This window comes from Panulirus ornatus, chromosome 40 (assembly GCF_036320965.1).
Source record: "Panulirus ornatus isolate Po-2019 chromosome 40, ASM3632096v1, whole genome shotgun sequence".
NCBI lineage: Eukaryota > Metazoa > Arthropoda > Malacostraca > Decapoda > Palinuridae > Panulirus > Panulirus ornatus.
This window is the reverse complement of record NC_092263.1, coordinates 15,545,906-15,573,528: the sequence shown is the minus strand read 5'-3', so window position 1 is coordinate 15,573,528 and position 27,623 is coordinate 15,545,906. Positions and strand designations below refer to the sequence as shown.

The window sequence follows — 27,623 nt, the reverse complement described above, 5'->3', positions numbered from 1 at the left end:
AATTTCCGAAACTTCTGATCTTAAGAGATCCTATGACTGGGTATCAAAGGAGACATGACAGTCTCTAGAGACTGGCCATGCCTCATGTAATACCCAATCATAGATTCTTTTAAGATTAGGAGTTTCGGATTCTTTTATGACGTCTATTGTATCGAAGTTGATTCTTTTCTGTTGACTAGACTATGAACAAAGGACCCTGATGATATAGGTAGTATCATACAAAGATGAGGGAATAGTTTTGAAGAAATGTGCAGTCTCTGTAGTGATTGGTTAGTTTGGAGATTATTCTTTTTTAGGGACTCTTAACTGAACTACAAGGCGTCGCGGTAGAGATTATTGAGGTTACAGTGAGAATAAGTTTCCATCAAGTAAAGCAGCATTGAGGTGCTATAATCTATTACTGGCCAAACATCGAACAAAGCGTTATATTCTACAGTACATAACGACACAACCAGCATCACGATGGCCAAATGTAATTCTCCATATCGACTCTCGTGATAACGTCACTCCAGATAATCAACTTCGGAATTATATTTGAAAGCTATTCAATGTTCAAATTCATAAATGATTTGACAGAGGTGTATGAACTGATTATAACTCTTTAAGGTAAAATTGATTGTTGAAAAGCTAAAATTGATGCGGTTTAGCTGATGATCGGAATGATGAAAATCCAACAAAGAAAGGAGAATGAACAAAGGACTTCTCATTATTCCATATTCAAAGTAGACCCAATTTTTACATTACCCAATTTATATGATAAATGAAATGTAAACAAAAATACTTCAGTAGTAAGTACTGAATTGATTACAAACATAACACGGTTTTACGAGTGCGAAATTTCAATTATCTAAGTCTGTTGGAACGAAGGGGATCATGTGGGAAAAGAGAGAAAAAAAGAAAATTAGGGGTTGAAAGATTCGAAAAGAAATATAGGTCATGCACTGGTCACGCTTGGCAAGGACACGGTGACAGGGCCATCTCCAGAGGTTGGTATATAAAGCACTGCACAGAACATCTCTTCAGCAAGTTCCTGACAAGACTGAGCTCTGCCAACATCATGATGGTAAGAACAGTTAGCCAGAGAATAATCTAACCCGTCATTATTATTACCATGCCAGACCTCACTGGCAACATTAGTCTGGTGAGTGGTGCCTTACTTATGAGAATCACATCTTTGTGCATATTCAGAAGTATTTTGCAACGACGCTGGAAGAAAAACAGCAGCGTGTTAAATCTACGCTCATACTTAAGCTGTTGTTTTCTGATTGACAAATCCTTTTTCCTCTAATAGACTAGATATATGTCGAGGAAATGGACTCTTATGTGCAATACCTCAAACAGAACCATAACCCCAGTTTGAGTAGTTATATGAAGGATTTTATTCTCAATATTAAGCAAGTTTTCTCCGTTAAGTACCAAAAACATATTCAAGGGAAGTCCAACCCAAGCATTAGGAAATCTTTTCCTATATTTGTTATGCATTATGTTCTGTTACAGCTGAGTGGCATCAGCAATGGAGTGCTGGTCAATAGGTGATGTATGTAGCCCCACGTCCAGCTCCGATCTCTGAAATATAATAGTAAGATGCTTTTTCACATTTTCAGAAGGTGGTGATAGTGTCCCTGGGCGTGGCCCTGCTGGCCGTGTCTGGCCTCGCCAGGCCAGGTGGACATGGAGGTGGCGGTGGAGGATTCGGTGGAGGAGGCTCCGGCGGTGGCGGCTACGGTGGAGGAGGCTTCGGAGGCGGATTTGGCGGTGGTGGTTTTGGTGGCGGAGGCTCTGGAGGAGGGTACGGAGGAGGATCCAGTGGAGGAGGATCCAGTGGAGGAGGCTACGGTGGTTCAGGAGGTAGTGGAGGCACAGGATTCATCAACTTCAACCTTGGAGGACATGGAGGTGGCTCCGGCGGCGGTGGTTTTGGTGGCGGCTATGGTGGTGGCAGCTCCGGCGGTGGTGGTTACGGCGGAGGTGGTTCCGGCGGCACAGGATTCATCAGCGTCAACGTCGGTGGGCATGGAGGTGGATCCGGCGGAGGCTATGGTGGCGGTGGCTTCGGTGGTGGCTTCGGCGGTGGTTCCGGCGGCGGCTTCGGCGGTGGCTACGGTGGAGGATCAGGTGGCGGCTTCGGCGGCGGCTTCGGTGGTGGCCATGGGGGCGGTTCAGGTAGTGGAGGAAGTTATGGAAGATAACCATCCTGTCTGTGATACTAGAACTGAACAAGATTCGTCGTGTCCAGGAACATTCAAGAGGAAATATCACGAATAATGTTCACACTTTTTTCCCCTCGAGTGATGCCGAAGTGATAAAGTAATCAAACATTAAAAAAGTATTTATATGACAAAAGTTTATCAATGATTATCTATCAAACTGGAACAAAAGCACTATGTGAATAATTTTTCTGTATTCATTTCCAACATAGATATAAAAAAAAAATACATCTGTATATTAGTCATAATTAAACTGGACACTATGTATACGATGAAATCTTCCTTACCTTTGATAAGCAAACATAGCAGGGATTCGAAGCTCATTCTTAGGATGTAGAATATCTGGTATTCATCCATTCCCAGGTTAAGGTTTAGGCGAGGATACCATTAGTCAGTCCAAAGTATGTCTTGCAGAGAAAGAGGTTATACATACCTGCACACCAAACATTACCAAAACAATGCCACTACAAGAATTAAACAAGCTTTATTAATATGGATCGTCTCTCACACGTAGTTTCGTCTTTCATGGTGTAAGGTTACAGTAATGTCCGTACAGCTGGACAGCATGAAATTGAATGTATATTACTACTTTTCAAGATGAGGCAGTACTCTTATGGTAGTGTAGGCTGTGTACCTATGTATCATTTCTCCTCATACATACTAACTTTCTCGCCAGAGTAAGGGAGAACTGGAGTTGAGCCTTCGAAGAAAGATCCTCGGTTTGCTCGATTTTCTGTTCCTAGCTTTAGTGTAATATTAATGGAGGTGACAATATCTAGCCTTCCGCTGCTTTTAGTCTTCTTCTATGACACACACAGGAGGTCTGAGTGATGGTGAATTACCAAGACTGAATTAACTCCTCTTTCTTTAACCAATTTGAATGGCGTGCTTTCATCAGTTACCATTCTTTTCTGAGCTCTATTTTCACCAGTCAGTACGCCAGACATGATAGTCCCCCAGTCGGTACTCTACTTATTACATTTGTAGTTATCACATTTACTATCTTGTCAGGTAGAGGAAGAGCTATCGTGAGTTTTACAGGGCAAAGAATATTTTGTTTGCACCCTTAACCAGAGGTTGTGTTTCCCATCCGAACGCTGGAGGTACGGGGATGTTTAGACCAAATATGTAGGTGTAGATTCTATGTAAGGAGAGAGGCTGACTCCAGCCCTGCATCCCAGAATAGTGTCTCATAGTGTTAGGGAGAGGGAATATCCTCAGTTACCTCCTGATGGCGTTAGTTATCTTCTTCAGGGACATCTGCTGGTTAAAAAGATTTCCTATTGTTGTCTTTTGAAATGTATACGATTTTTTTAATTCGTCTATTTGCAGTGCACGAGCCGGCTGCTTCATTTCCATCACCTGATTCCCACTTGCCCATGGGGCCATGACACAAATTGAGAACAGAGATCATTTCATCAAGAGACAAAGCCAGATGTCGTCAAGATAAATCGGTCATATGCAACAGGCAAATCTCGAGTTTCCAGCTCAGTCACCCTGATCACTACGCCATTATGGCCAGTGACGTTCACGATTCCACCCGATCCAAGAAGTTTCAACTGCGTCTCTCTGCCTCTTTTACGAAACCAAATGTCAACGTCTTGATTTTCATAACATGAGGAATTTCTGAAGGAATGTGTCTTAAGAATTCCTTCCCTCTTTTCCTCTTTCAATATTTTTCTCTGAATCTTAACGTGACTCCGTTCCTCCTACTCACGCAGTATTTCTCCCTCTTGTGTGACACGACACATTGATGTGAGTCTCTTATGTAACCAACATGTCATCTGTAATCCCGTGACCTCAGAAGTCCACGTTTCCTAACGCCTTCAATCTATTCATCCACTTGTTTTGCATTCTTTTATATTTGGATGTACCTGGAGACTTCACAATTGGGAAACGGGTAAGATATGTGACACCAGTGGTACGGACAAGGTACGTATCATCGCACGAACAAGTAAGTTAAATGTTATGAGAGGCAAGAGTAAGGTATGAGTCATGGAGGGTACGAACAGATTACAAGTCACTGGAGATGTGGACAAAGTACACAGGTAAACAGAGATAAAGACAAGGTACACAGGTCATCAGTGTTAAAGACAATGTACACAGGTCATCAGGGTTAAAGACAAGGTACACAGGTCATCAGAGATAAAGACAATGTACACAGGTCATCAGGGTTAAAGACAAGGTACACAGGTCATCAGAGATAAAGACAAGGTAAGTAGGTACATCGAAGGTACACACGTGTTCTCATATCTACATACACTCAAACGAGTCTTTCGTAAATTCTGTTTTCCCGCAAAATCATGGATTACTTATCTACCATACCCAAATCCGATACATCCTTACGGAAGACAAGCTGGAGTATATACAGGAAGGGTGAGGTATAGGCTGATGAGGAGGATCTGAATGAGAATTGAAATTATGATCTTTAGGAATGGATTCAACGTCACACTCCTTCCTATTGACCCAAAGAACCAGAGTCAGGTATATGGTCATCTTACGATGAAAAGAGAAGCCAGTGTGATGACTAGTTATCTTGGAGATTTGTCCAGTGACGCTAAATTGTTAGGACTTAGGTCGAACAGGACTCTGGTGAGAGGTCTTTTAAGGTTACAGTGTTGATAAGTTTACATCAAATGACGCTCAAGTGGTCTATCAAATTACCATCCAAACACTGAAAATGAAATATTGCAATATGTTTTACGACCAATGATGGTTCTAACCAGTATCACCATGGCAATAGAAGGTTCTCAGTAATCATTAGCGATCAAAAGGTAAATGAGAATGTGTTATCAAAAGACGTTATTAGGTGCTGGTGATTCTAGAAACATTTTGAGAGTTGGAATTGAACACGATAGCATTTTATACCTGACTTTGCAGTCTTCCTACCCAAGACAGCAATCATACCATCACGAAAGGAAATGATGAATATATAAAAGAATTTTTTTTCATGACGTTAGAAAAAGAAATATAGGTCGTGAACGGGTCACGTTTGGCAAGGACGCGGTGACAGGGCCATCTCCCGACGTTGGTATATAAACCACTGCACAGAGCATCTCTTCAGCAATTTCCTGACAAGACAGCTCTACCAACACATCATGGTAAGAGCAGTTAGCCCTCAATCAAGAATTATCATATCCTGCTAAACCAGACTGCCAATGCTTACAAAGTCGTCATGCGTATGATAAGATGTTGTGGTTTCTTGAGTGAACCATATGTTATGCAAATTTAGGCAAATCATTTGATAAGGCAGCTAGTATCACAGACGGGTATTAAACTTGTGATTTATACAAAATCATACCAAAGGTTTCTTGAAAAAACAATCGTTATTCTTTTGAGAACATCGATCCTTCACAGACAGTATCTCAAATCGATTACGAATCCAACTCAAGCATATCATTGTAGTTTTTATCTTTAGCAAGAAAATAAACTTATCTCAGTGACAATAGCTTTTCAAAGATAGTGCAACTGATGGCTATAACAATGGCTTTTCAAAGAGAGTGCAACTGATGACTCTGACATTAGGAATGGCTTTGCTGTATTATCATGTTCTATCATAACAAAGGATCATTAACAGTGGGAAGCTACGAAATCGAAAATGCAACAGAGAAATTCATGTACTATACCAAATGTTGATATTCGATTGCAGATATTTCATAATCTAAAGTTTCATCAATTTCTTTTTCAGAAGCTGGTGATAGTCTGCCTGGGCGTAGCTCTGCTGGCTGTGTCTAGCTTTGCCAAGCCAGGTGGACATAGAGGCGGTGGTGGTGGTGGTGGTGGCGGCTTCGGAGGCGGAGGATATGGGGGAGGTGGTTTCGGAGGTGGATTCGGTGGAGGTGGCTTAGGAGGTGGTCACGGAGGAGGATCCAGTGGAGGAGGCTACGGAGGTAGTGCAGGCACAGGATTTATCACCACCATCCACGGGGGTGGTTATGGAGGTGGTTCCGGCGGCGGAGGAGGTGGCTTCGGTGGTGGATCTGGCGGCAGTGGATATGGAGGCGGAGGTTTCGGAGGTGGCTCCGGCGGCGGAGGAGGCTACGGCTCTGGTGGTGGATCTGGCGGCGGTGGACATGGAGGTGGAGGTTTCGGAGGTGGCTCCAGCGGTGGTGGATATGGAGGTGGAGGTTTCGGAAGTGGCTCCGGCGGCGGAGGAGGCTACGGCTCTGGTGGATTCGGAGGAAGCGGAGGCACATCCTCCGTCAGCTTTCATCTCAGCGGCCATGGAGGTGGCTCCAGCGGCGGCTATGGTGGCGGTGGCTCCGGCGGCGGTGGCTCCGGCGGCGGTGGCTTTGGTGGCGGCTATGGTGGTGGCGGCTCCGGCGGTGGCGGCTATGGTGCTGGCGGCTCCGGCGGTGGCGGCCATGGTGGTGGTTCAGGCGGTGGAGGAAGCTATGGGAAATAGAAGTAATGCTAACGAATCTAAAATAAGCTAATCCCACTTCATGCAAATGCTAACAAGTTTCTTTTATGTTCTCAACTGTTCTAGCCCAAGGAACTTGAAGGAGAAATGATTGTATATAACGCATACGTCTGTTTCTGTACAGGTACTGTAATGAGAAGCTGTAGAATACTGAGAAAAGTAATTATATGAAGAAACGTATACCTGTTTAATTCTGATAAACCCACTTGTAGTAAAACCAAGCTCATCACTTACACCAAAAGTTGTGTGTATTGTGTACAAATACATCCTGTTCTTATAGTTTTAAGAACAAGAGACAGTTTTAAGACCCCTTTGAGTGGATCGATATGCACAGTGAAAATATATAATGACTCTACATCTGGTGCTATTTATGGTCATCTTGATCTAGTGAACATGAGTGATGTGCTCTTTATAACGAATCATTTGTCCACTGATGATATGTAGGGAATGTCGCTCCCTCAGCATCTCTCATTAGTCTGTGGTTGAAAGAAGAAAGCGTACAATATTTCTGTGAAGTGCTCGTTCCGAATTCTTTAGAGGCTGTCTTTTATGATACTGTATTCGATTATGATGATATATGTTGGTTATTGGCTGATTGAAAGTGAGTGTTATCTTTGGTATGAGGTCGTTGACTTGGAGTTTATGAAGACAATGGCTCATAGTGAAATATAAATGAAATAAAATCATAATTCAACCTGACGTTTTTTAGTTCCCAGATACTTTTATCTTTCCCTAAAACAAATGTCTTTTTCTTTTCGAGATATAACTCGGAATATGGGAAGACATAATTAGAATCAAATTACAGATATATCTCAGATGCTTTGGTTCTTTATGTATCAATGAAAATGTGGCATTATGTCTTTACTAAACAAATGTCTCAGCGTAGAGAAGCTTCAATATCTCCATTAGGCGGTAACAACATATTTCATCAGTATTTTGCCGATTGAGACGGTAAATGCCCATTAACAAAGCAGAAGCATTTTAGTAAGTGTGATGGTAATATACCACAACATCATAAGATTTCATCAGGTTTGAGTGACGCTGATAGACAAGTTAAGGAAAACACCGTCATGATCGGTTGTATACCACTGCATTGCACCTTTCACTAAGACCTCTGAGTTTATAGTTTTCCATGATTGAGACTGAAAACATGTGTTAGGCAAGAGTACTCAAGTCTCCAAGAATTACACTTCCTTTCAGTCATTTACACTTCCAGAGAATCAGATAATTTTCATTGTAATCGACAGACAGGAAATGGGAAATGACTGGGTAATCTTAAGGGCTTCAAAAACTAGATAACTTAGATTCATGAACGGGGAAATTGGGTGATGTAACTATTATTCAAGAATGGAAAATGCTTGAAAAAATATCATAGATGACACTACGCTCTGCTCTGCCTGACAAGGTAGCTACCAGAAAAATTTGCGAAACACAAACCTCCTATATCTGTTACCGACATCTAATTTATATATATATATATATTAAGTCCAGACATCTAGATTTTATCTCAGTTAATCGTACACGGTAGTTTGTGCCTTTCTCTGAACAGCTATGACTACTTACATCTCATAACAGCCTTTCAATTAGGTGTGCTGTTAACCAGGTCTTCTGTTAAGTGAAGAGCGGTAAGCGTCAGGCTTAGTATGAGGAATTTGCTATTTCTTAACACGGTATCCCGGGCTAATACATGTGATGGTTGCGTTCGGGAGTGGCTAACTAACTCCATTCGATATACCGGTGATGAGTGAGCGCTTGACACTCTCATGACCTCTGTGTCGGACGAGAGAGAGGGAGAGAGAGAGAGAGAGAGAGAGAGAGAGAGAGAGAGAGAGAGAGAGAGAGAGAGAGAGAGAGAGAGAGAGAGAGAGAGAGAGAGAGAGCTAGCTGTTCCTGGATCAGCACCATTTACCTGGTGACTGACCGGAATGTCTGTCAAGGCGAAACCAAAGTATATCGATAGCTCGAAATCCACTTTATGAATCACAATCGCAAGGCCATTTATAAAGACTATGAACATCTTTTCAGACTTTAGTCATAGGTGAAATAATCTTACATCAAGAAAAAATTTGCATACATTCGTAACATCTATCTATCTATCTATCTATCTATCTATCTAATCTATATATTTATCTATGTATCTATCTATCTATTTATCTAGTATATGCATTATATGTAAGGTACTGGACCATAATGCATGAATTTATATGTATACTAATGACGTTACATGCATGATAATGTTGAACAACGTTTACTGCATATTTGCACTTTATCATTGTTGCAGTGTAAAAACTGTTATAGGTCTTATCACTACTATTGGAATCTGGTGAACTGTTTAAGGATTTTAACAACTCAACTAATGATAAAACTTCTCCCATAATCATATGGAAATGTAGTGTTTAGTAGAAGTATTGGTCGGCTGGTTGTTTGGGGTTTACGCCTTTAAAGTCATGAAAGCCGACAACGTCAGGCGTTAAGGACAATTCATAGACCACAGTCACTGTGTATATGGTACTTACCAACAGTGGACGAACTGCATCAACGAAATCTCATTTTCCCGCAGACAAAGATTCATAATTCCAGTTATAGTCTTCCCTTCACACAAAGCTTCATATTGTCATGGGTGGCAGATGCAGTTAGTAAAAAAGTGAGTACGTGGCAGACTGATTAAAGAAATGAACGCTGAAACGGTCACGGTTGGAGAAGAGCTGGTGAATGGGCTCTCGAGAGTGGAGGTATAAAAGCTCTTCACAGCGCATCTCCATCACAAGTTCGGAGCTTGAGTCAGTCCTGGCAACATCACAATGGTAAGTGGTAATGAAGGCTGCTCGTCTTAAACTTCTACTTGAATTAGTTATTCCGCACCATAAGTGGATGTGCTTTTTTCAGTTCAACAATTTGACGTAAATATCCAAGTGGTTGACACTCAGTCTTGATGGAACTTCAGGGTTGTTGCAACATAAAGGTTGTTTTTCTTACATATTTGATATCAATAATACTGTTCAAGTAATGAAAAAGATAATTCATGCATGTAACATCAGTGTCTTCTAGATTTTCTGAAGCTTGGATTCGTCAGCATATTAGATGTTCAAAAGACGAGAGAATATTTCTCTAAGACGCTTATCATAAAGTTCATTTAAGAAATGTTTGTATATCAATAAGATGCTTTTAAAGATAAGTCTCATTTGCATGAAAGATATCCTTAATGGAAGAATAATTTTCTTGCTCATCTGATAAGGGAAATCTAGTCAAGAATGATAGTTATTAATCAATACTTAGGAGAAATTAGTGCAAAATATCTCAAGCCCGTACGATAGTAAGAAAATTTTAGGCATGATTTTTAATATCAGTCTAATTTACTTTCAGAAGCTGCTGTTAGTGTCTTTAGGCGCGGTTCTGCTGGCCGTGTCTGGCTCTGCCAAGCCAGGTGGACATGGAAGTAGTGGAGGTGGAGGAAGTGGTGGCTTCGGCGGCAGAGGCCACGGTGGAAGTGGCTTCGGAGGTGGATTTGGTAACGGAGGTTACGGCTCTGGCGGCGGCGGAGGAGGAGGGTCTGGTGGAGGTTTCGGCGGTGGCTCCGGCGGTAGCGGCTATGGTGGTAGTAGATTCAGTAGTGGAGGAGGAGGAGGTTACGGCTCCACTGGAAGCTCTGGAGGTGTTGGGGGAATATCAACCGTGAGTTTCAACCTTGGGAGCTATGCTGGAGGCGCTAGCGGAGGCGGATATGATGGTGGCTCCAGTGGTGGATCCAGTGGTGGCTCCGGCGGTGGATATGGTAGTAGTTCCAGTGGCGGCTACAGCGGCTATGGTGGTGGTTCCAATGGAGGCTCCAGTAGGGGCATTGGCGGCGGCTATGGTGGTGGCTCCAATGGAGGCTCCAGTGGGGGCATCGGCGGCGGCTATGGTGGTGGCTCCAATGGTGGCATTGGCGGCGGCTACGTTGGTGGCTCCAATGGCGGCTCCAACGGAGGCATCGGCGGTGGTTATGGTGGTAGCTCCAACGGAGGCATAGGGGGCGGCTATGGTGGTGGCTCCAACGGAGGCATCGGCGGCGGTTATGGCGGTGGTTCTAATGGAGGAATCGGCGGCGGTTATGGTGGTGGCTCCAATGGCGGCTCCAACGGAGGCATCGGCGGCGGCTATGGTGGTAGTTCCAACGGAGGCATCGGCGGCAGCTATGGTGGTGGCTCCAACGGAGGCATCGGCGGCGGCTATGGTGGTGGCTCCAACGGAGGCATCGGTGGTTCTAACGGAGGCATCGGCGGTGGCTATGGTGGTGGCTCCAACGGAGGCATCGGCGGTGGTTATGGTGGTAGCTCCAACGGAGGCATCGGCGGTGGCTATGGTGGTGGCTCCAACGGAGGCATCGGGGGCGGCTATGGTGGTAGCTCCAACGGAGGCATCGGTGGTTCTAACGGAGGAATCGGCGGCGGTTATGGTGGTGGCTCCAATGGCGGCTCCAACGGAGGCATCGGCGGCAGCTATAGTGGTGGCTCCAACGGAGGCAACGGCGGCGGCTATGGTGGTGGCTCCAGTAGCAGCGGTGGTGGTGGATACGGAAAATAGATATGAAGAGAATATGAAAAGGAAATGCATTTGAAATATGTTTATCTTTCATTAGTAGGTAAACGAATGGCAGACCAGATGATGGAAGCCAATGTTGATACAATTAAAGCAAAATGTGTTGAAATGTATATGTGTTCCTAAATCTTGTTGGTGCTGGTGAATGTAATTCACCGATAAAACAATATTATGATAAATTTCTGTGTATAACTTAATAATAAACTAATCAACAACCTATTAGTTTGCTCCTGTCTTACAATGTATCATCTATAGATTCGGGAAATCAAAACTAATCCCAAAACATCATTAAATGTGGACGAATATCAAGTGATGATAGCTGAAAATTTAGATTATATACAAAAACTATCTACAAGGCTATTGTCAGTGATATCAATGATATATATATATATATATATATATATATATATATATATATATATATATATATATATATATATATATATATATATATATATATATATATATATCCTCTGCCTAATAGATAGTCTGCTGTAGTATAGCAAAATGCTAGAACGGAACTAGACAGCCTCACGCATAAATATTGACATGTCTTTCTGATGTAGACATGACCTCCCTCTCTGCATAACTTGAGGAAGTACAGTGCTCATTTCTTGCATTATGCCAATAATTTGCAGTGATAATGTTCGCCATAAACCCCAAATATAAAAAGGAATGACATGATTTTTACCTTCACGGATAGTTTCCAAGATATTCTCATGAATTAGCTGAAGAAAAAAAGGATATATCTACGACACAGCATTTGCTTGCACGCAATGGGGTCGTAAATATGAAAGAAGTGACTTCACCCTCGTTGTAGTCTCACCCTTAACTACAACTGCATTAGTTCTGTCGGTCCTAACCCATTATTTACACCAGGACCTCACACTCGACGTGTCCTTCCTGAGCCGACAGCTGCTCTGTCTAAAAACATAGCAACAGTAACTTTAATTTTCACGTTTTTTAAAGGAGACCAAAGTATAGGGTCCAATACAAAAAGTTTATCAATGTTGATGGGTATCTTTCTTATGTTAAGAATCACTGAAAAATCATGAATTTCTAACGCTTAACAAATTCCACAGAATCTATCAATAATTTATCTGTAGTAATACTGGTTTATCAACATTCAGATTTATTGCCTAAGCTCTATTCTTCTCCTCTCACACCACTTGACCATTCTTTATATCATAAACGATCCGCTTCCTCACATCCCTCACAGGAAACAGTGGTAGCCAAGGTGACTCTTGCCTTACCTGGCCACATAGAACCAGAGAATTTAACTGTATCTCATCAGCTTTAAAATCGATATACATTTTCTTCTTAAGGAATAATTTTCTTGTTGATTTTAAAGAGATAGATATCTTTATTCAGCTGTTTTCAGTAAAGAGAGATCAGACTATCCTGCCCCGAGTCATAAATAAATTGAGGACCAAAAGTTATCTGAAAGTATGCATCACTACTGAGTATCAAAGAAATCTTTTATATAGATGTTGGGAATATATAGGGAATCAAGAGGTTTACAACTACGGCATTAACACGTAAGCTATCTGTTCATGTTAGTTTATTCAAAAAGTCGTATTCGCACCTTTACCTTGACGCGAACTTCCATCAGTCAGTGGACAAAGAGAGGTAATCTTAGACCCGTTACTGTGCTACCGTTCGCCGCAGGGAACACGTGACTGTCGCGCGCTCAACCATCACCAGGAATGCCACAGGAACTAGTGACCCAGTCCTGACGCTTCCTTGTGACAATTGCCAAGATGAATATGCTTGAAACTGAAACCATACCTTCTAACCGATTCATAAGGTGTAGAAAAACTTTGAAGAACTGGTGCTATCTGTGTCACGTTGAGGTACAGAAATTCACGGTGGTAAAGGTTGCTGTTCACACAGTCATGTAGGAATGAAGAAATGTCATAAGAAATAAATGATTGATGCGATTATCATTAGGACATCGGAGATGAGCTCCATGAAAATTATCCTTAAGATGGAGTCTCTTTCGTCAGTACTTATCATGTCAGTGTTCGGGTTGCTGTTCACACAGTCATGTAGGAATGAAGAAATGTCATAAGAAATAAATGATTGATGCGATTATCATTAGGACATCGGAGATGAGCTCCATGAAAATTATCCTTAAGATGGAGTCTCTTTCGTCAGTACTTATCATGTCAGTGTTCGGGTGGGAGAGAGAGAGAGAGAGAGAGAGAGAGAGAGAGAGAGAGAGAGAGAGAGAGAGAGAGAGAGAGAGAGAGAGAGAGAGAGAGAGAGGATGGAGAACTGCCATTCCTTCCTCCTCTTGATACTGCGTGAGTCAAATCGATTTTTCCTTGGGAGCGGGAAAATCCTCCGGACGCAGTGTAGCAACGCAAAAAAATAGAGAAAAAATAGACAGGTTTGTGTTTGATACACTGTCATCAGTGTATCAATAAATCGTCACCAGCTGACGCAATTGTGACCTGTCACGACAGTTCTCTCAGCATTAGCGATAGAGGAGAGAACCAAAGCTTTATTTTGCAGAGGTGAACATCAGTCTGGCACTATACGGTTTTCTTTGTTGTCATATTTCCCATGAACACATTAGATAACAAATAACGTACCTAAATCTAAATATCAAAAACTAAATTTTAATGACACTCCTCGCCTCATTATCATTTCTATGTGAATGTGTCACAATATATACGATCAAGTATATGTACCGATGATATCAAAAGCTCTTTGGTAATACTTTGAGCAGTGTTATGTCTTACACATAGATATGTATGAAGTAGATGAAGAAATCATCCTTTAAAAGGTTTCTCTTTTTTTGTAGAACTCAACATGGCACGGGCAAAATTTACCCCAGTCGAGGTCATTCAGGATTGAAGAAAAATGTAAAAGGAAAAGAAATTACGAATTAGTTAGGTGTTTGTACACTTGGCTCTTAAAGGAAGGAAGGTTGCATGAAGTAGGAAACACTAATGAAGGAAGAGGTTTCCACTGCTTGGCTGTTCGATGGAAGAAGAAGGCATCATGTCAGCCAATCCTCAAGTGGCTGGACTTCACACAGAAACTGTAGGAAGCAACACTACGCGCAAGTACCTCGGTATTTCCAAATCACCACTTTCCTTATAACTATGAAACCAACTAATAAATAAACAAACTTCTAGACTGATTGAGATTTCATGTATCCATAACCTTTCGTTGACTTACAGGAAGAAGATTTTGTCGTAAAACGCAAAGGAGAATTATCCTCTGGTAAAACGTGATAACTTATGATTCTCGTTAATTTATTCGCCTCTGGAGTGTAGCATTATAAACATTATTTCCATGACTTATGTAGTGGTTTGACGTTACTTAGCACTATGATCTTCCTTTTACATATATCTACAGCTGTTTCTTCAGCTTTTACCGATCTTCTACGTCACTTAGCGCGTCCTGATCCTTACAGATGAATAATTAGCATAATATCATGCTCGACTTAATGCTGTATGTGCTATAAATGCAAGAAAAAATTTATATGCAGTCCTCGGCATAGGAAGTTATAATTTCACATAATTCATATGTACGACATATGCAGCTGAGAAGTTGGCTGTTAGGAAAAATTATCAAAATATAATCAGCAGAACTGAGAGGTATAGTATTCCAGGATATATGAAAAGTACTCCATTATATAACTGATGGTAGAGATATCTATTCTGTCTCACGCACGGTAAGCTGTACTTAGCTTAAATGCTGATAAGGGAATGGATATGTCAGCAGATACGATTTGTTAAAAAAAAATGAAGCATTTCACATCCAAGAAATTTTTTTCCAAAGTGTTAACAGTAACTGATGTTCTGCTTTGTGACAGTACTGTTGCTGCCTGTGCCTCAGTGGCAGGTCTTCTGTTGCATGACTGCTGTGGTTGCCTTTTGTCAATGACAGGCTGTCTGTTTTATGACTATTGTTACCGTATTTTGGTGGCATGCCCTCTGTTGTATGGCTACTGTTGCTGTGTCACTGTGACAGATCATGACAGTGTCATACAGTGATAGGGAAGTTCATATGATTCTTATCAATTTCACTTTTCACAAATATGTCGCATACGTTTCCCATTAATGTAAGTAAAAGTGATTTTGAATGAAAATTTTGATGCGAAAAATCTATTCTGCCTATGCAACTGCTCCAAGTGTTTCGTTCTTATGAGACAGATTTCACATGTTACTTATATAGGGTATCATCTCATTATAGGATGCTCTTTTTCTCATGAGGTCTTTATATAAGAAATATATGAACATTCCCATAGTAGTAAATTTCTCTACATTCAGTCCTCAAACATTAATGTCAGCCATTCGAGGATTTTGGTAAAGCCAACTGAAAGATATCATACATGTGTATATGAGTTTTGTTAAGGATAGCTTCAGACATACTGCCCTCCCAACATTTCAAGGAAGAGAGAATACAGGTCCTTCATCCTTGACGTTACCGATTTTGTTCTCAGCAGTGCCTGACGTAGGTAAGGAAAAAAGTAGAAATATGAAAATTCGAATAAGTGGCAAATTAGCTCGAAAATAAAGTTGTCATGGTCATGCTAGGCAAGGACGCAGTGACGAGGCTTCTACCAGCGTTGGTATATAAGGTGTGAACTCTAGTTCTCGGCAGCAAGTTCTCAGCTAGAGCTGATCCTGCCACCACCAACATGGTAAGACAAACATGAGCTGTATCATCTATTGTTCTAATGTTGTCTGACTGCACTCAGGTAGCCAAAATCAGTGCGGTAGAATGTAGTAGGCAGTTTGCCTCATTTTCACGACACAGTCCCTGTCCCCGTGGCTGTACCTCAAACTATGAATATCTTTCATGGGTGTTAACCGGAAGGATAAGTTATTGGAGACTGAAGAACTTGGAAAAGGGTTGTAAGAGGTGAAAGTTAGAAATAAGAGGAACGATAGGATAAAACTAGAGCTTCTGTTTCAGTCAGGGCACTTCACTGTAGTGTAGTTGGGCCAGATAGATCACTTGACATCAGTGTTACATCTTCAATGTATGTAGCTATAAACCAAAACACTAAACCTCTCACCCTCCTTATTATGGTACGCGTTATTCGCTACAAGATCAGGTATACACAGGGGAATCAAATCATGTTTCATAGACTCATCAGGGAGTTAATGTATCTTACTTAAAGGATTTTACTTACATTAATGATATACTTATCATAAGTAATATCATCTTATCTGATCATATATCTGCCTGACGCAATCCACAAGAACACTACGTTTCATTTGATGTTCAGTCACATTTCAGAAACTTCATCTAAGTAAAACTGTGACCCATTTTCAGAAGCTTGTGTTAGTCTCCATCGGCGTGACCCTGCTGGCCATCTCTGGCTCCGCCATGCCAGGTGGTGGATATGGAGGCGGCCACGGTGGTGGCGGCGGAGGCTTTGGCGGTGGTGGTGGCCGCGGTGGCGGAAACGTAAGAGTGGTCACTGTCACCCGCTCTGGCGGTGGCGGCTATGGAGGAGGCGGAGGAGGCGGAGGAGGCGGCGGTTTTGGCGGCGGTGGCTATGGAGGAGGTGGATTCGGTGGTGGCGGATTCGGCGGCGGCGGATACGGCGGAGGCGGATTCGGCGGTGGTGGATTCGGCGGCGGCGGCGGATATGGCGGAGGTGGATTCGGTGGTGGCGGATTCGGCGGCGGCGGAGGTGGTTATGGTGGAGGACGTGTTGGAGGCGTAAGAGTCGTCACTGTCACCCATGGCGGTGGTGGCTATGGTGGCGGCGGCTCCGGCGGTGGTTTTGGAGGTGGCTTCGGTGGCAGCCACGGAGGCGGTTATGGAAAATAGATGCTCAGGATTGTGGAAGACGAACTGACTGGCAATATGGAAATCCTTTTGTGTCTTAGGCGAACCAATGTATCTTCATTAGGTATGAAATTCAAGTATATTGATCAGACTGTTCTAACATATAGCTGTGTAAGTTTCTTGAAAGAGATCTACAGAGTGAAAATTATTTTTTGAATAAAGTCTATCTGCATGTAGTAGTGAGACTCTCTCTTACCTGAATATACAACATACAGAAGTCTACTAAGTAATGAAAATTATAAGTATAGTGTCTCTCTAATTCACACATGATAATCTTATGTACTGAAAATATATACTTAGTGCGAAAATTATATATCTTGTGCGAAAAGTGTTGGACGTGATTACTTTTCTTATATTGTTGAAATATCTGAGAAGTTCATGATCACTGACCAGCCAGGAGGATCGTTACAGAACACGAGAACAAGCAATATATCTAGTAAGTATAGGCTTCTTTTAGGAAACATGATCAGACTATGGTATCCATATAAGTTACTACACCACTTCATGTTTCATGGGTCTTGATATCGTGGTAATATGGTATCATATTCCATGACATGATTTCATGTTGTCACTGTATCGTATATCATGGCACCGTATCGTATACCACAAAAATAGTCTTCGAACCTCACTAGTACATTAAATACATTATTAGGTGTTCATATGATACGTGTGTGTATATGATACTATCTGACTTGAGGTTTTGCACTTAAGTGGAAAACAGTTTTACAATTCTTACAAGTCATTTCTCTCTCTCTCTCTCTCTCTCTCTCTCTCTCTCTCTCTCTCTCTCTCTCTCTCTCTCTCTCTCTCTCTCTCTCTCTCTCTCTCTCTGCTCTGTTTAGTAGTACCCAACTCTTGTAATGATAGCTAATAATAACCAAACAATCCATCAGAAATCCTTAGACTATTTTTCTAATGGACAACATTTTTTTTACCTTGCGTAAAAGGCTTGGCTCCGTCTCTTCTATCATCTTATGATCCTTTGACAAGTCTAGGAATGTTAGGCTTGGGTTTACTCAATTTGCTTTCGAAGGATTTGTATCCTACAGCTCTAGCATGACTAGATGTGGCAATAGCAGGCGCCAGAACCATCAGATCCTGTTAGGTCGTGTTTCAGTCCCTTGCGATTGTGACGGTCTTCTTTGTCCCCTGATTCAAGAATTCTGTGATTAGTCTTTTACAACAAGATTGGCTTGTCAGTTTGTTTGCATGTTAAGGTAGGGGCACAAAGGACGCAGATTCATGCAAACGTTTACAATGAGAGTGAAATAAATCTTTCGTGTCAATGGAGCAATATAAGTCATCTGGTAAATGGTAAAGACAAATTGTTCACATGTTACCATGCGCAGTGGCTGAAGGGGAGATCTTTGATCTTAACCTTTTCTCATTCTTATTGGCTTTTTGTTCTTAATTTTAGGATATCATCAAAGGGTGAATGAAAATCGTTCCATTGGCTCACAGCATTTATTTCTGAAATGAAATCCTATTCAGCTAGAGAGCAAGATGAATAGAAAAATGAATAATTTGTAAATACATACATCATAAATATATAGATGAATAAGTAAGTTTTCTTGATGGTCAAGTTTTACTTTAGCATTCAAGTTGTATAATCCTGTTTACTCGGTTTACAGCAACTGATCAAGTTAGTCAGTTAGCATTGACCGTTATTCACGATGTATTTGAAATTGACATGATATCACATACATGATAACAGATGGAGTAAGATGTCACATACACGGTACCAGATGAACGCACATACATGGTACCAGATAAACCTCACATACATGATACTAGATAAACCATAATTTCCTGAATGCTGAAACATAACAGTTTTAACGAAAGAGAAATAGTTTTGTGAGGAATAATTCTTTAAAGATAGAAGATAAGAGAGTCAGGTTTAATGCACAGATTTCCAACCAAAGCCAACTGCAAGCTGTGATCCCCACGTAGGTACTCAATTTACAGTTTATTTCCCATAAGAAACACTTCCAGAGTTTCCTCCAAATCCACCTCCAAAGCCGCCGTTGGAGCCACCACTGTGTTCACCGCTGGATCCACCACCAAATCCACCTCCAAAGCCGCCGTTGGAGCCACCACTGTATCCACTACTAGATCCACCACCGAATCCGCCTCCAAAGCCGCCGTTGGAACCACCACTGTATCCACCGCTAGATCCACCACCGAATCCTCCTCCAAAGCCGCCGTTGGAGCCACCGCTGTGTCCACTGCCAGATCCACCACCGAATCCGCCTCCAAAACCGCCGTTGGAACTACTGCTGTAGCCTCCGCTGGAACCACCGCCGAAGCCTCCGTTTGTACCATCACCGTAGCCTCCACTAGAGGTACCATCGAAGCCGCCATTAGAGTTATCGCCGTAGCCTCCACTGGAACCAACACCGAAGCCACCACTTGAACCACCACTGAAGCCGGAACCGGAGCCACCATAACCGCCACTGGAACTGCCGCCGAATGCTCCACCAGACCCACCACCAAAGCCACCGCTTGTTCCACCTCCATAGGAACCCTGGGGGGCTCCGAGGTTGAAGCTAATGCTTGCTGTAGCTCCGCCTCCACCACCAGAGGAGCCATAACCTCCACCGCTGCCGCCATGGCCTCCGCCGAAGCCGCCACCAACACCACCAGAGGAGCCGTGGCCTCCGCCGAAGCCCCCACCACCAGAGGAGCCATAGCCTCCACCTCCTCCGATAGAAGAGGTAGAGAAGGAGCTCACTTCAGGCTTGGCGCAACATGACACCACCAGGAGGGCCACTCCCACGCAGGATAACACCAGCTTCTGAAACAGAGAGCAACACTAGTGTCATATTACTATGGTCTTATCATATATGTGAGTGTAAAGTTTTCTTAACCAAAATGGGAGGAAGGAATGACCTCGCTGTATCTACTGACGGTTTTTGTGTCACTACATAACACAAACAGACATTTCAAATCGAGTTCACTTTTAAGAACGGATGTCCAACTTGAATCGAAGGATACACTGTAAATGAACGTCTGAATGTACAGTTTTTACTGACACATCAAAAAGAATGGCATATTGAACTGCTTTTAGCTATTCCTTTTAAGGAGAAATTATTTTAGGGTTTACAATATCCTTGTCTATAATAACAAAAGCAGTATAAACATTTTGATTAAGCAAAATATCTACGATTCACTGAGCAATATTGCAGACTCCATATTCATAGACCTCTAGATATCTTGAGTCAACTTCCTTGTGGAAACTTTACATGGAATTAGATATTCACAAAAGGTATTTGTGCAAGAACCATTGCATGGTCAGTTCTTATTAACTCCGAAATTTGTCAGCCACAAGCCTATTGTGAGAAATCTGTTTCAGGACACTGATATTCCATAACGATTGCTTGACAATAAACTTGATATGATTCTGGTATTTCATTATTCCGAAAGGCTGAGTACTGAAACAAAGAGACCAACAAGTAATAATGACTGTGTCCACTCTTTGCCATAGTCCTTAACAATTAACTGTGGTACTAAATGTGTCCAGAGGAACTCCACCTCACCATAATGTTGGCTGTCGTAAGACAGGTCGTTGCCTCATGAAAGGAGAGACTGTGGAGAGCTTTTATACCACCGCTGGAGGCATCCCCATTCTCAAGTCAGGGCCAGGCATGGTGCCACGTATGCTAATTGAACCTAGGGTAAAATCAATAAATGAACGAAACAATTCATTTTCAGTTGACCGGCAAACCAATCATGGGGATATACTTGGGATTATAATTGAAATAGATTGGAACGTAAATTATAACATTGCTGGAAATTCTGTCCTATTCCCATCAGGCAACCACAGATTTATCTGCCTTCTAATGATAAAACACGTTCTGGAATGGAATATAGGGCGATGCCCATGGTTGACTGGCTAAGACAACAGAGTATGATCAACAACTTGCTGAATCCATCAGAAGCAAATGTATTCTTACAATTTCTCTTGATTTTTCATTAGCATTATAAAGATGATTTGCAGAGCACTATATCTAACCATTACATTAACTGGAGTGTTTTTAAGTTATCTAATAATTTCTACATTAATCATAATGTTAGAACTAAAGATGAAGACAGAAATCAACAGGAAATTCTCGTGATGATCACAAGAAAGATAAGAATGATAATGATAATCTCAGTAGAAATAATGATTATGATAATAATGATACTGATGATGATAATAATAATAATAGTAATAATAATGATGATGATGATGATGGTGATGATGATAATAGTAGTGATAATAATGATAATAATAATGATAATAATAATGATAATAATAATGATAATAATAATAATAATAATGATAGTAATAATGATAATAATAATAATGATAATGATAATAATGATGATAATAATAATAATGATAATAATAATAATAATAATAATAATAATAATAATAATAATAATAATAATAATAACAATGATGATAATAATGATAATGATAATAATGGTAATGATAATGATGATAATGATAATGATAATGATAATAATAATGATACTATATAAGTCGTTTTCATACATCTTGCAGAAGTAGTTCCGTTATGCAAGTTTTACTTCCTGTAAATATTTGAAAGACGTGGTACCTCCAGTCTGTCTCTCTTGACCCCGAGATGTGCAATGTTTACCTACCAGGCATTGCCCTGTGCTTCTTTGCATAACCAAGGGTTTCTTTGCAACGTGTCTGGTGACTCGTCGTTAATGCCTATGATCACTAATTACGTAACAACAGCTGCACATACTATGGTAGAAACATTTCTCACATAAGACCTACTTAGGTCTCAGTTTGACTTAATCCTGAACGGGTTGACACATTGGCTGGTGCAAACGTCCAAAGATCCCACGGATACTTGGTAAACAGACTCATCATGGACACCCGTGAGAAAGTGATAATTTTAAGTAAAGAGAGAGAGAGAGAGAGAGAGAGAGAGAGAGAGAGAGAGAGAGAGAGAGAGAGAGAGAGAGAGAGAGAGAGAGAGAGAGAGAGAGAGAGAGAGAGAGAGAGAGAGAGAGAGAGAGAGAGAGAGAGAGAGAGAGAGAGAGCTACCAGACCTCTGGTACCATCGTCAGCACAAGGAGAGCAGTACAGTGCCACTGATGACCATGTTGATTCACCCATCTTGTTCCATAGTTGTCAGAAAATTGATCTACGACCACAATTCAAAAGATTTATTGTAGCTACAAGTTACATGATATATCCCGCCCTAGTTCCCTGATTTAGAAACTTGTCGTTGCTTTATTTGGACCTACAAATCATTCAAATAAACACCACAAAACCAACAATATCTCCAAGTGCGTGGTGAAACAAATGATCAGTTGAGACATAGAATATCAACCTTCAGCAACATTGATATTGAACAGAAGTAAAAGTGGCTGCTGAACTACAGTCACCTTCTCTGTGTTCGAGGGGAATGACTGAATAGCAAACAGTGGCACTCTGCTGATTCATTACGGACCAAGGACCAGTGTTTTGACAAAGTACACACGACCTCTTGGCCTTCCTACATGAGATGAAGGTAAGCTTCCCCTGGTGGTACTGAGAGGCTGTAGATCAATACGCGGATCATAACGAATATCTGAACAGTGTGTGTGTACGACTATTGCCATTAGTGGCTTCATACCCTAGATGTATATACTTGTTAATGTATATACTTGTTATGATCATTAAGAGAGTAAAAATCTAAAGACGGGTCTGTTATGAAGCTTCAGAAAGAGCTGGTGAGATTTAAATGATTCATATACATACCCTATCTGGAGGAAGACGTGCAATGCCAAAAAAAAAAAAAAAAAAAAAAAAAAAACGAAAAAAGTGAACTCTACTTGGAAATGGTTACTATCAAGAACAACTTAAAGACTGTTCATCATGCAGGTTGCAGCAGTAAGATAAGGAAGATTTCATTAACAAACTGTTCTGCTCAGCTTTTAGCTGCACTTGAACGTTCTCATTTATACAAGTGGAATGGATGATTATTGGTTTAGAGTTCTTGTCACCAGAAGAGTTTGAAAATCCCTGAAATAACTAATCCTTCTTCTTATGAGGACAAGGAGTGTATTTCTGTCTAAATTTTCTAACAAGACAGGCCGAAGCGTCACCTGGTTGTTTGTTTTCATGAATTATCTATGATTAACATCATAATCTAATGTTGTACACCACATGTTTACTTTTGGCACACGTTACTGCCTATATATCAAAAGGATCCCCTCTCCTGAGGCTCTTGCTGCTTCTAGTCTGTGCTACAATCCGCAGCGGGAAAGGATGGGCCCCTTTGGAGTGAGGCGTTCTTCAAACAGATCGCACTCCAGTGATACAACCTTGTCGAGGATGAGTTTTCACTCGCAGTGTGAAAAGTCATCTTCGACAAGCCTGTTTTATTGGAATGCGATCACGTCGAAGAACTTCTCGCTCAGAAGGAATCGTAGTGCAGCTCTTAGAGATTGTAACGCATCCTAAGACCTGCAGGGACCCTTGGAGAAAGGATTCTTTTGTTATATGAAATAATGATATATTTTTTTCATGTTGAAATGAAGCTGACGGTAACATGAATGAAATTCCTTAGACTACAAATCATTCTCAAAACGTAGATGTAATAACTTCACACATATCAGGTCACGACAGTTTCAACTTTCACTGATATCCTGAAGTTCTATAGATAAAGACTGATTCTAAAATCAAAGGACTCATAAGGTCAGTGAGTCAGAGTTTTGCACAGATATTTCAGCAATGGTGAAGAAACTCCTCAGCTGGAAAAAGTCTTCCATGCCACTGAACAAAGGAAAAGCATTGTATTTCTCCTTGTGCTCAGTTTCGTCGTATTTCATCCATCAGAGAAGAAGCTGTCATCGTCAATCGAGTTCTTCCAGGTCAAACTGTAACCTTCAACTGGACCCAGTTACAGGGATGCATATCTTCATGATATCCATAGGAGTAGGTACCATCCAGGTTAGTAAGTCAGTAAATTTACATTATCATCTTTATTTCACATATATACATTGCTGCATCGAGAACAGTTGTTTAAGGTAATTGGTAAGAACATTACAATATTACCATACACCATATATATAACGATTGTAGGAAGGAAAGTAGAAGCGCTGAAATTCCAAAATAAGAACTATAATTTTGCTCTCGATCTTCTGTATGTAAAGAGATGAAGATGGTTTATGAATTAGTTTCTTCCAATGTTAGGTCACTTTGTAACGTAACAACACAATCTATTTTCCATAATTGCTACCACCACCACCACTTTCGCCGAAACCACCACCTCCGTAGCTGCCACCGCTGGAACCACCACCGTTGGAACCACCATCTCCGTAGCCGCCACCGCCGGAACCACCACTTCCGTAGCCGCCACCGCCGGAACCACCACCTCCGTAGCCGCCACCGCTGGAACCACCACCTCCGTAGCCGCCACCGCTGGAACCACCACCTCCGTAGCCGCCACCGACGGAACCACCACCTCCGTAGCCGCCACCGCTGGAACCACCACCGTTGGATCCACCACCTCCGTAGCCGCCACCGCCGGAGCCACCAACGGAGCCACCACCTCCGTAGCCGCCACCGCTGGAACCTCCACCGTTAGAGCCACCACTTCCGTAGCCATTACCACCGGAGTCCCTACCACTATAGCCACCCTGAGGAGCCCCGAGGTTAAAGCTGATTGTCGCTGTGGCCGTCCCACCCCCATACCCACCAGATGAACCTCCACTTGAACCATAACCTCCTCCTCCACCTCCAGAGGAGCCATAGCCTCCTCCTCCACCTCCAGAGGAACCATAGCCGCCTCCTCCACCTCCAGAGGAACCATACCCTCCTCCTCCACCTCCAGAAGAGCCGTAGCCCTCTCCACCTCCAGAGGAGCCATACCCTCCACCTCCACCACCAGAGGAACCAAATCCTCCTCCTCCACTTCCAGAGGAACCATAACCTCCTCCTCCAGAAGAACCGAAGCCTCCTCCTCCTCCTCCTCCTCCAGAGGAGCCATAGCCTCCACCGTTGCCCCCACTATGTCCACCGACGGAGGAGCTGGAGAAAGAACTGACGCTGGGCCTGCCACAACTGGACACCACCAGCAGGGCCACGCACACACACCCCAACACCAACCTCTGAAAACACACGAACACTACATTAACACGCTGACACCTCCTCCAGTGTGTGAGGCATGAAACCACCTCCAGTGTGTGGGGTAATTTGCTAAAGTTTCCTACATGAAAACTATACTTCTTCAAGCAGAAACTAGGTTTTCTATCACGGGTTCATAACTTTGAATAACTTATGCAGCTACTGTCATCTGTCATTTGCATTAACTTTTCCCTTTAATGGTACTTATAACCTTAACTTTGGGCTCAATAACTATTCTAAACCGAACGAGCAGAGATAGGTAAATTGTCACGATTGGATAACCCTCTCTCACGCATGCACACATACATACGGATTTTATCAATGGTTTTGCTATTCCCTGCATCTTACCGTATTCATCAACCGCGAGTGAACATAAAGCACCCTCTACCATGCCTGTATCATGAAACAGTGATAGCAACTTACTGATATGAGACAACTCTCTCAGTTCATATATAGCTTTTCATTGTAGTGATGATATTTACTACCGTGAATGGTTGGTACAAGCGGCACTACAAGTTTACCCACGTTACACCTTACTATAGTGGCACCACAAGTTAACCTAGCTTTCACCTACTATAGTGGCACTAAAAGTTTACCCAGGCTACACCTTACCATTGTGTACTCTTGACTGGAGTGAGAGATGTTATAACGTTGATGGAAGACTTACAGTGAAGGCTTTTATATGAACGCCTTCGTGCCGTAACGTTGCCATACGTTGCCAGGTGGGAGAAAGTCGTGTAATATCTTGAGCTACACACGAGATAAGAACTAACTCAAAATTTCAAACTTTCAGAACCATCTTGTGATTCGAGCTGTGGACGAAACTGTATTACATGATCCACATCGCATTTAAATTTGTCGGGTTACTGATGAATCGTTCGTGGCAACATACCCATGGGTTATCAGTCGTGTGAGTCAGCACTTTCTTGATTTGTAAACACATGGTCATGGATGAGCTAGATAAGCACAAAGGGGGAGTTTAATGACTGTAGCTTTAAGAGTGAAAACGATGTGAAAAGTGGTATATTTGTAAATATTGTGGAGCTGTTTATGAGACTCATGACTGCTTTAAGTGTGAACAAACTTGGAAGTCCTATATACTTCGTGTGATGATTTGATTTATGAAGATTAAAACAAGAAACATGGGAACTACGGCCTTAAGGTATCAGTAAGAAGAACAGTCTAGGTCGTTGTAATCTATATGGTATTTCCCAAATACATGGAAGTAACATTCATGAAGCAAAATTTCACTTTATGTATAAAGGCCACAATGATTATGCAAGCTTTCTATTATGAATTTATTATAGTGAGAATGAATATCAGGTTGACACAAGGAGTGAGAAAACTTGTTTTCAAGTAAAATTCATTATTTCGGAACGTTGAGAATAATCAGAACATATGTGAAACTGCTTCGTCAACAAAGTAGTGACTGAACTCCCCGTTCGTGATTGTTAGATTTTTCTATGCGGGAGTGAAGACCTTGTACTTGACAGAATGAGAGGAACATGATGAACAGCAGGGAAGCCAAGAATGTTGATACGAAATCGTAACGAGGAAAACGAGGCAATTTCCAAAGAACGTTCTTGATGAGACAGCAAAACCATTTTCCATCAGTAATTCTGATGTCATCAATCTAATGCAAGATTTTTTTTTTTAAGATGGTGTTATTACCATGAGAAGGCAATGACATTATAACCAGAGTATCAGGAAAAGTTTGTACGTTATACTCGATTATATCGTGGACGTATCCTTACGATCTCGTATGCATATCTTTAACCCATACAATACGTATGATAGAGATGGAATTTCTTGTTGTTTTATATGTCGGAGGCTCCAGTCATAGACACAAGTCTTATGGACGTTAGGCTTTCAATAGAGTGAGTAAGATGTAATACTGAAAGAAGAAGAGAAGGAAGGATTAAGGAGTGTGGGCCATGTGTCCACCAACTATGGCTGGGACAGGAAAGCATACTCTTCAGTACACATTCTTGTGTTATGGTTTGATCCTCACCAAACTTGTAAAGTTTACGAATTTCAATAGACGTTATCATGATCATCTTGAGCTAGAATGAAGACTATAAAAGTTTCATTTGAATTACGTTGGAAATAGATATATTACCTGTGTATACCAGATTTCTACTACAAACATACAATATTTCAACTGTCTTTTTCAAAGTCTATAACACTTACTTATCTTTTTCTACTATGAAACCTTATATCTTTGTCTCATTTTCAACAATCATCGAAATCATGAATATGTTACCTGGACAAAAGATAATTTACGCTCGTGGTGGAGGAGCATCCTCCTTACTAACAAACTCCCATTCATAAAGAAACCTAGACAAGTGGTTGTCGACCAAACTGCTCTCATACAGAACTCCTCCTACCGCACCAGAAAACGTACGTTGCTTTTGTGATGAATATTGGCGCTGCATGACAGTAATTTTCTTTCTTTGTTCACCGT

General features: G+C 41.7%; 5 protein-coding genes across 5 annotated transcripts; 2 read left to right on the top strand and 3 right to left on the bottom strand.

Moving 5' to 3' along the window:
• The first annotated feature begins 1,027 nt into the window (after positions 1 to 1,027).
• On the top strand, positions 1,028 to 2,460 carry LOC139761595 (uncharacterized). Its single transcript, XM_071685854.1, has 2 exons — positions 1,028 to 1,063; positions 1,605 to 2,460. Exons 1-2 carry the CDS (start codon positions 1,058 to 1,060, stop codon positions 2,187 to 2,189), a joined length of 591 nt encoding a protein of 196 aa, XP_071541955.1. The 5' UTR covers positions 1,028 to 1,057; the 3' UTR covers positions 2,190 to 2,460.
• Positions 2,461 to 4,613: 2,153 nt separating this feature from the next.
• On the top strand, positions 4,614 to 11,267 carry LOC139761516 (uncharacterized). Its single transcript, XM_071685782.1, has 3 exons — positions 4,614 to 4,691; positions 5,896 to 6,600; positions 9,994 to 11,267. Exons 1-3 carry the CDS (start codon positions 4,614 to 4,616, stop codon positions 11,191 to 11,193), a joined length of 1,983 nt encoding a protein of 660 aa, XP_071541883.1. The 3' UTR covers positions 11,194 to 11,267.
• Positions 11,268 to 16,507: 5,240 nt separating this feature from the next.
• On the bottom strand, positions 16,508 to 17,223 carry LOC139761594 (uncharacterized). The gene has a single exon (XM_071685853.1). The coding sequence runs from the start codon at positions 16,921 to 16,923 to the stop codon at positions 16,516 to 16,518; it is 408 nt and encodes a 135-aa protein (XP_071541954.1). The 5' UTR covers positions 16,924 to 17,223; the 3' UTR covers positions 16,508 to 16,515.
• A 1,255-nt stretch (positions 17,224 to 18,478) lies between these two features.
• On the bottom strand, positions 18,479 to 20,594 carry LOC139761593 (uncharacterized). The gene is made up of 2 exons (XM_071685851.1): positions 20,565 to 20,594; positions 18,479 to 19,822 (listed from the first exon to the last, which is right to left on the bottom strand). Exons 1-2 carry the CDS (start codon positions 20,565 to 20,567, stop codon positions 18,995 to 18,997), a joined length of 831 nt encoding a protein of 276 aa, XP_071541952.1. The 5' UTR covers positions 20,568 to 20,594; the 3' UTR covers positions 18,479 to 18,994.
• Positions 20,595 to 24,000: 3,406 nt separating this feature from the next.
• Positions 24,001 to 25,807, bottom strand: LOC139761592 (uncharacterized). Its single transcript, XM_071685850.1, has 2 exons — positions 25,772 to 25,807; positions 24,001 to 25,143 (listed from the first exon to the last, which is right to left on the bottom strand). The coding sequence occupies exons 1-2, from the start codon at positions 25,772 to 25,774 to the stop codon at positions 24,253 to 24,255; spliced, it is 894 nt and encodes a 297-aa protein (XP_071541951.1). The 5' UTR covers positions 25,775 to 25,807; the 3' UTR covers positions 24,001 to 24,252.
• Between the last annotated feature and the right edge of the window lie 1,816 nt (positions 25,808 to 27,623).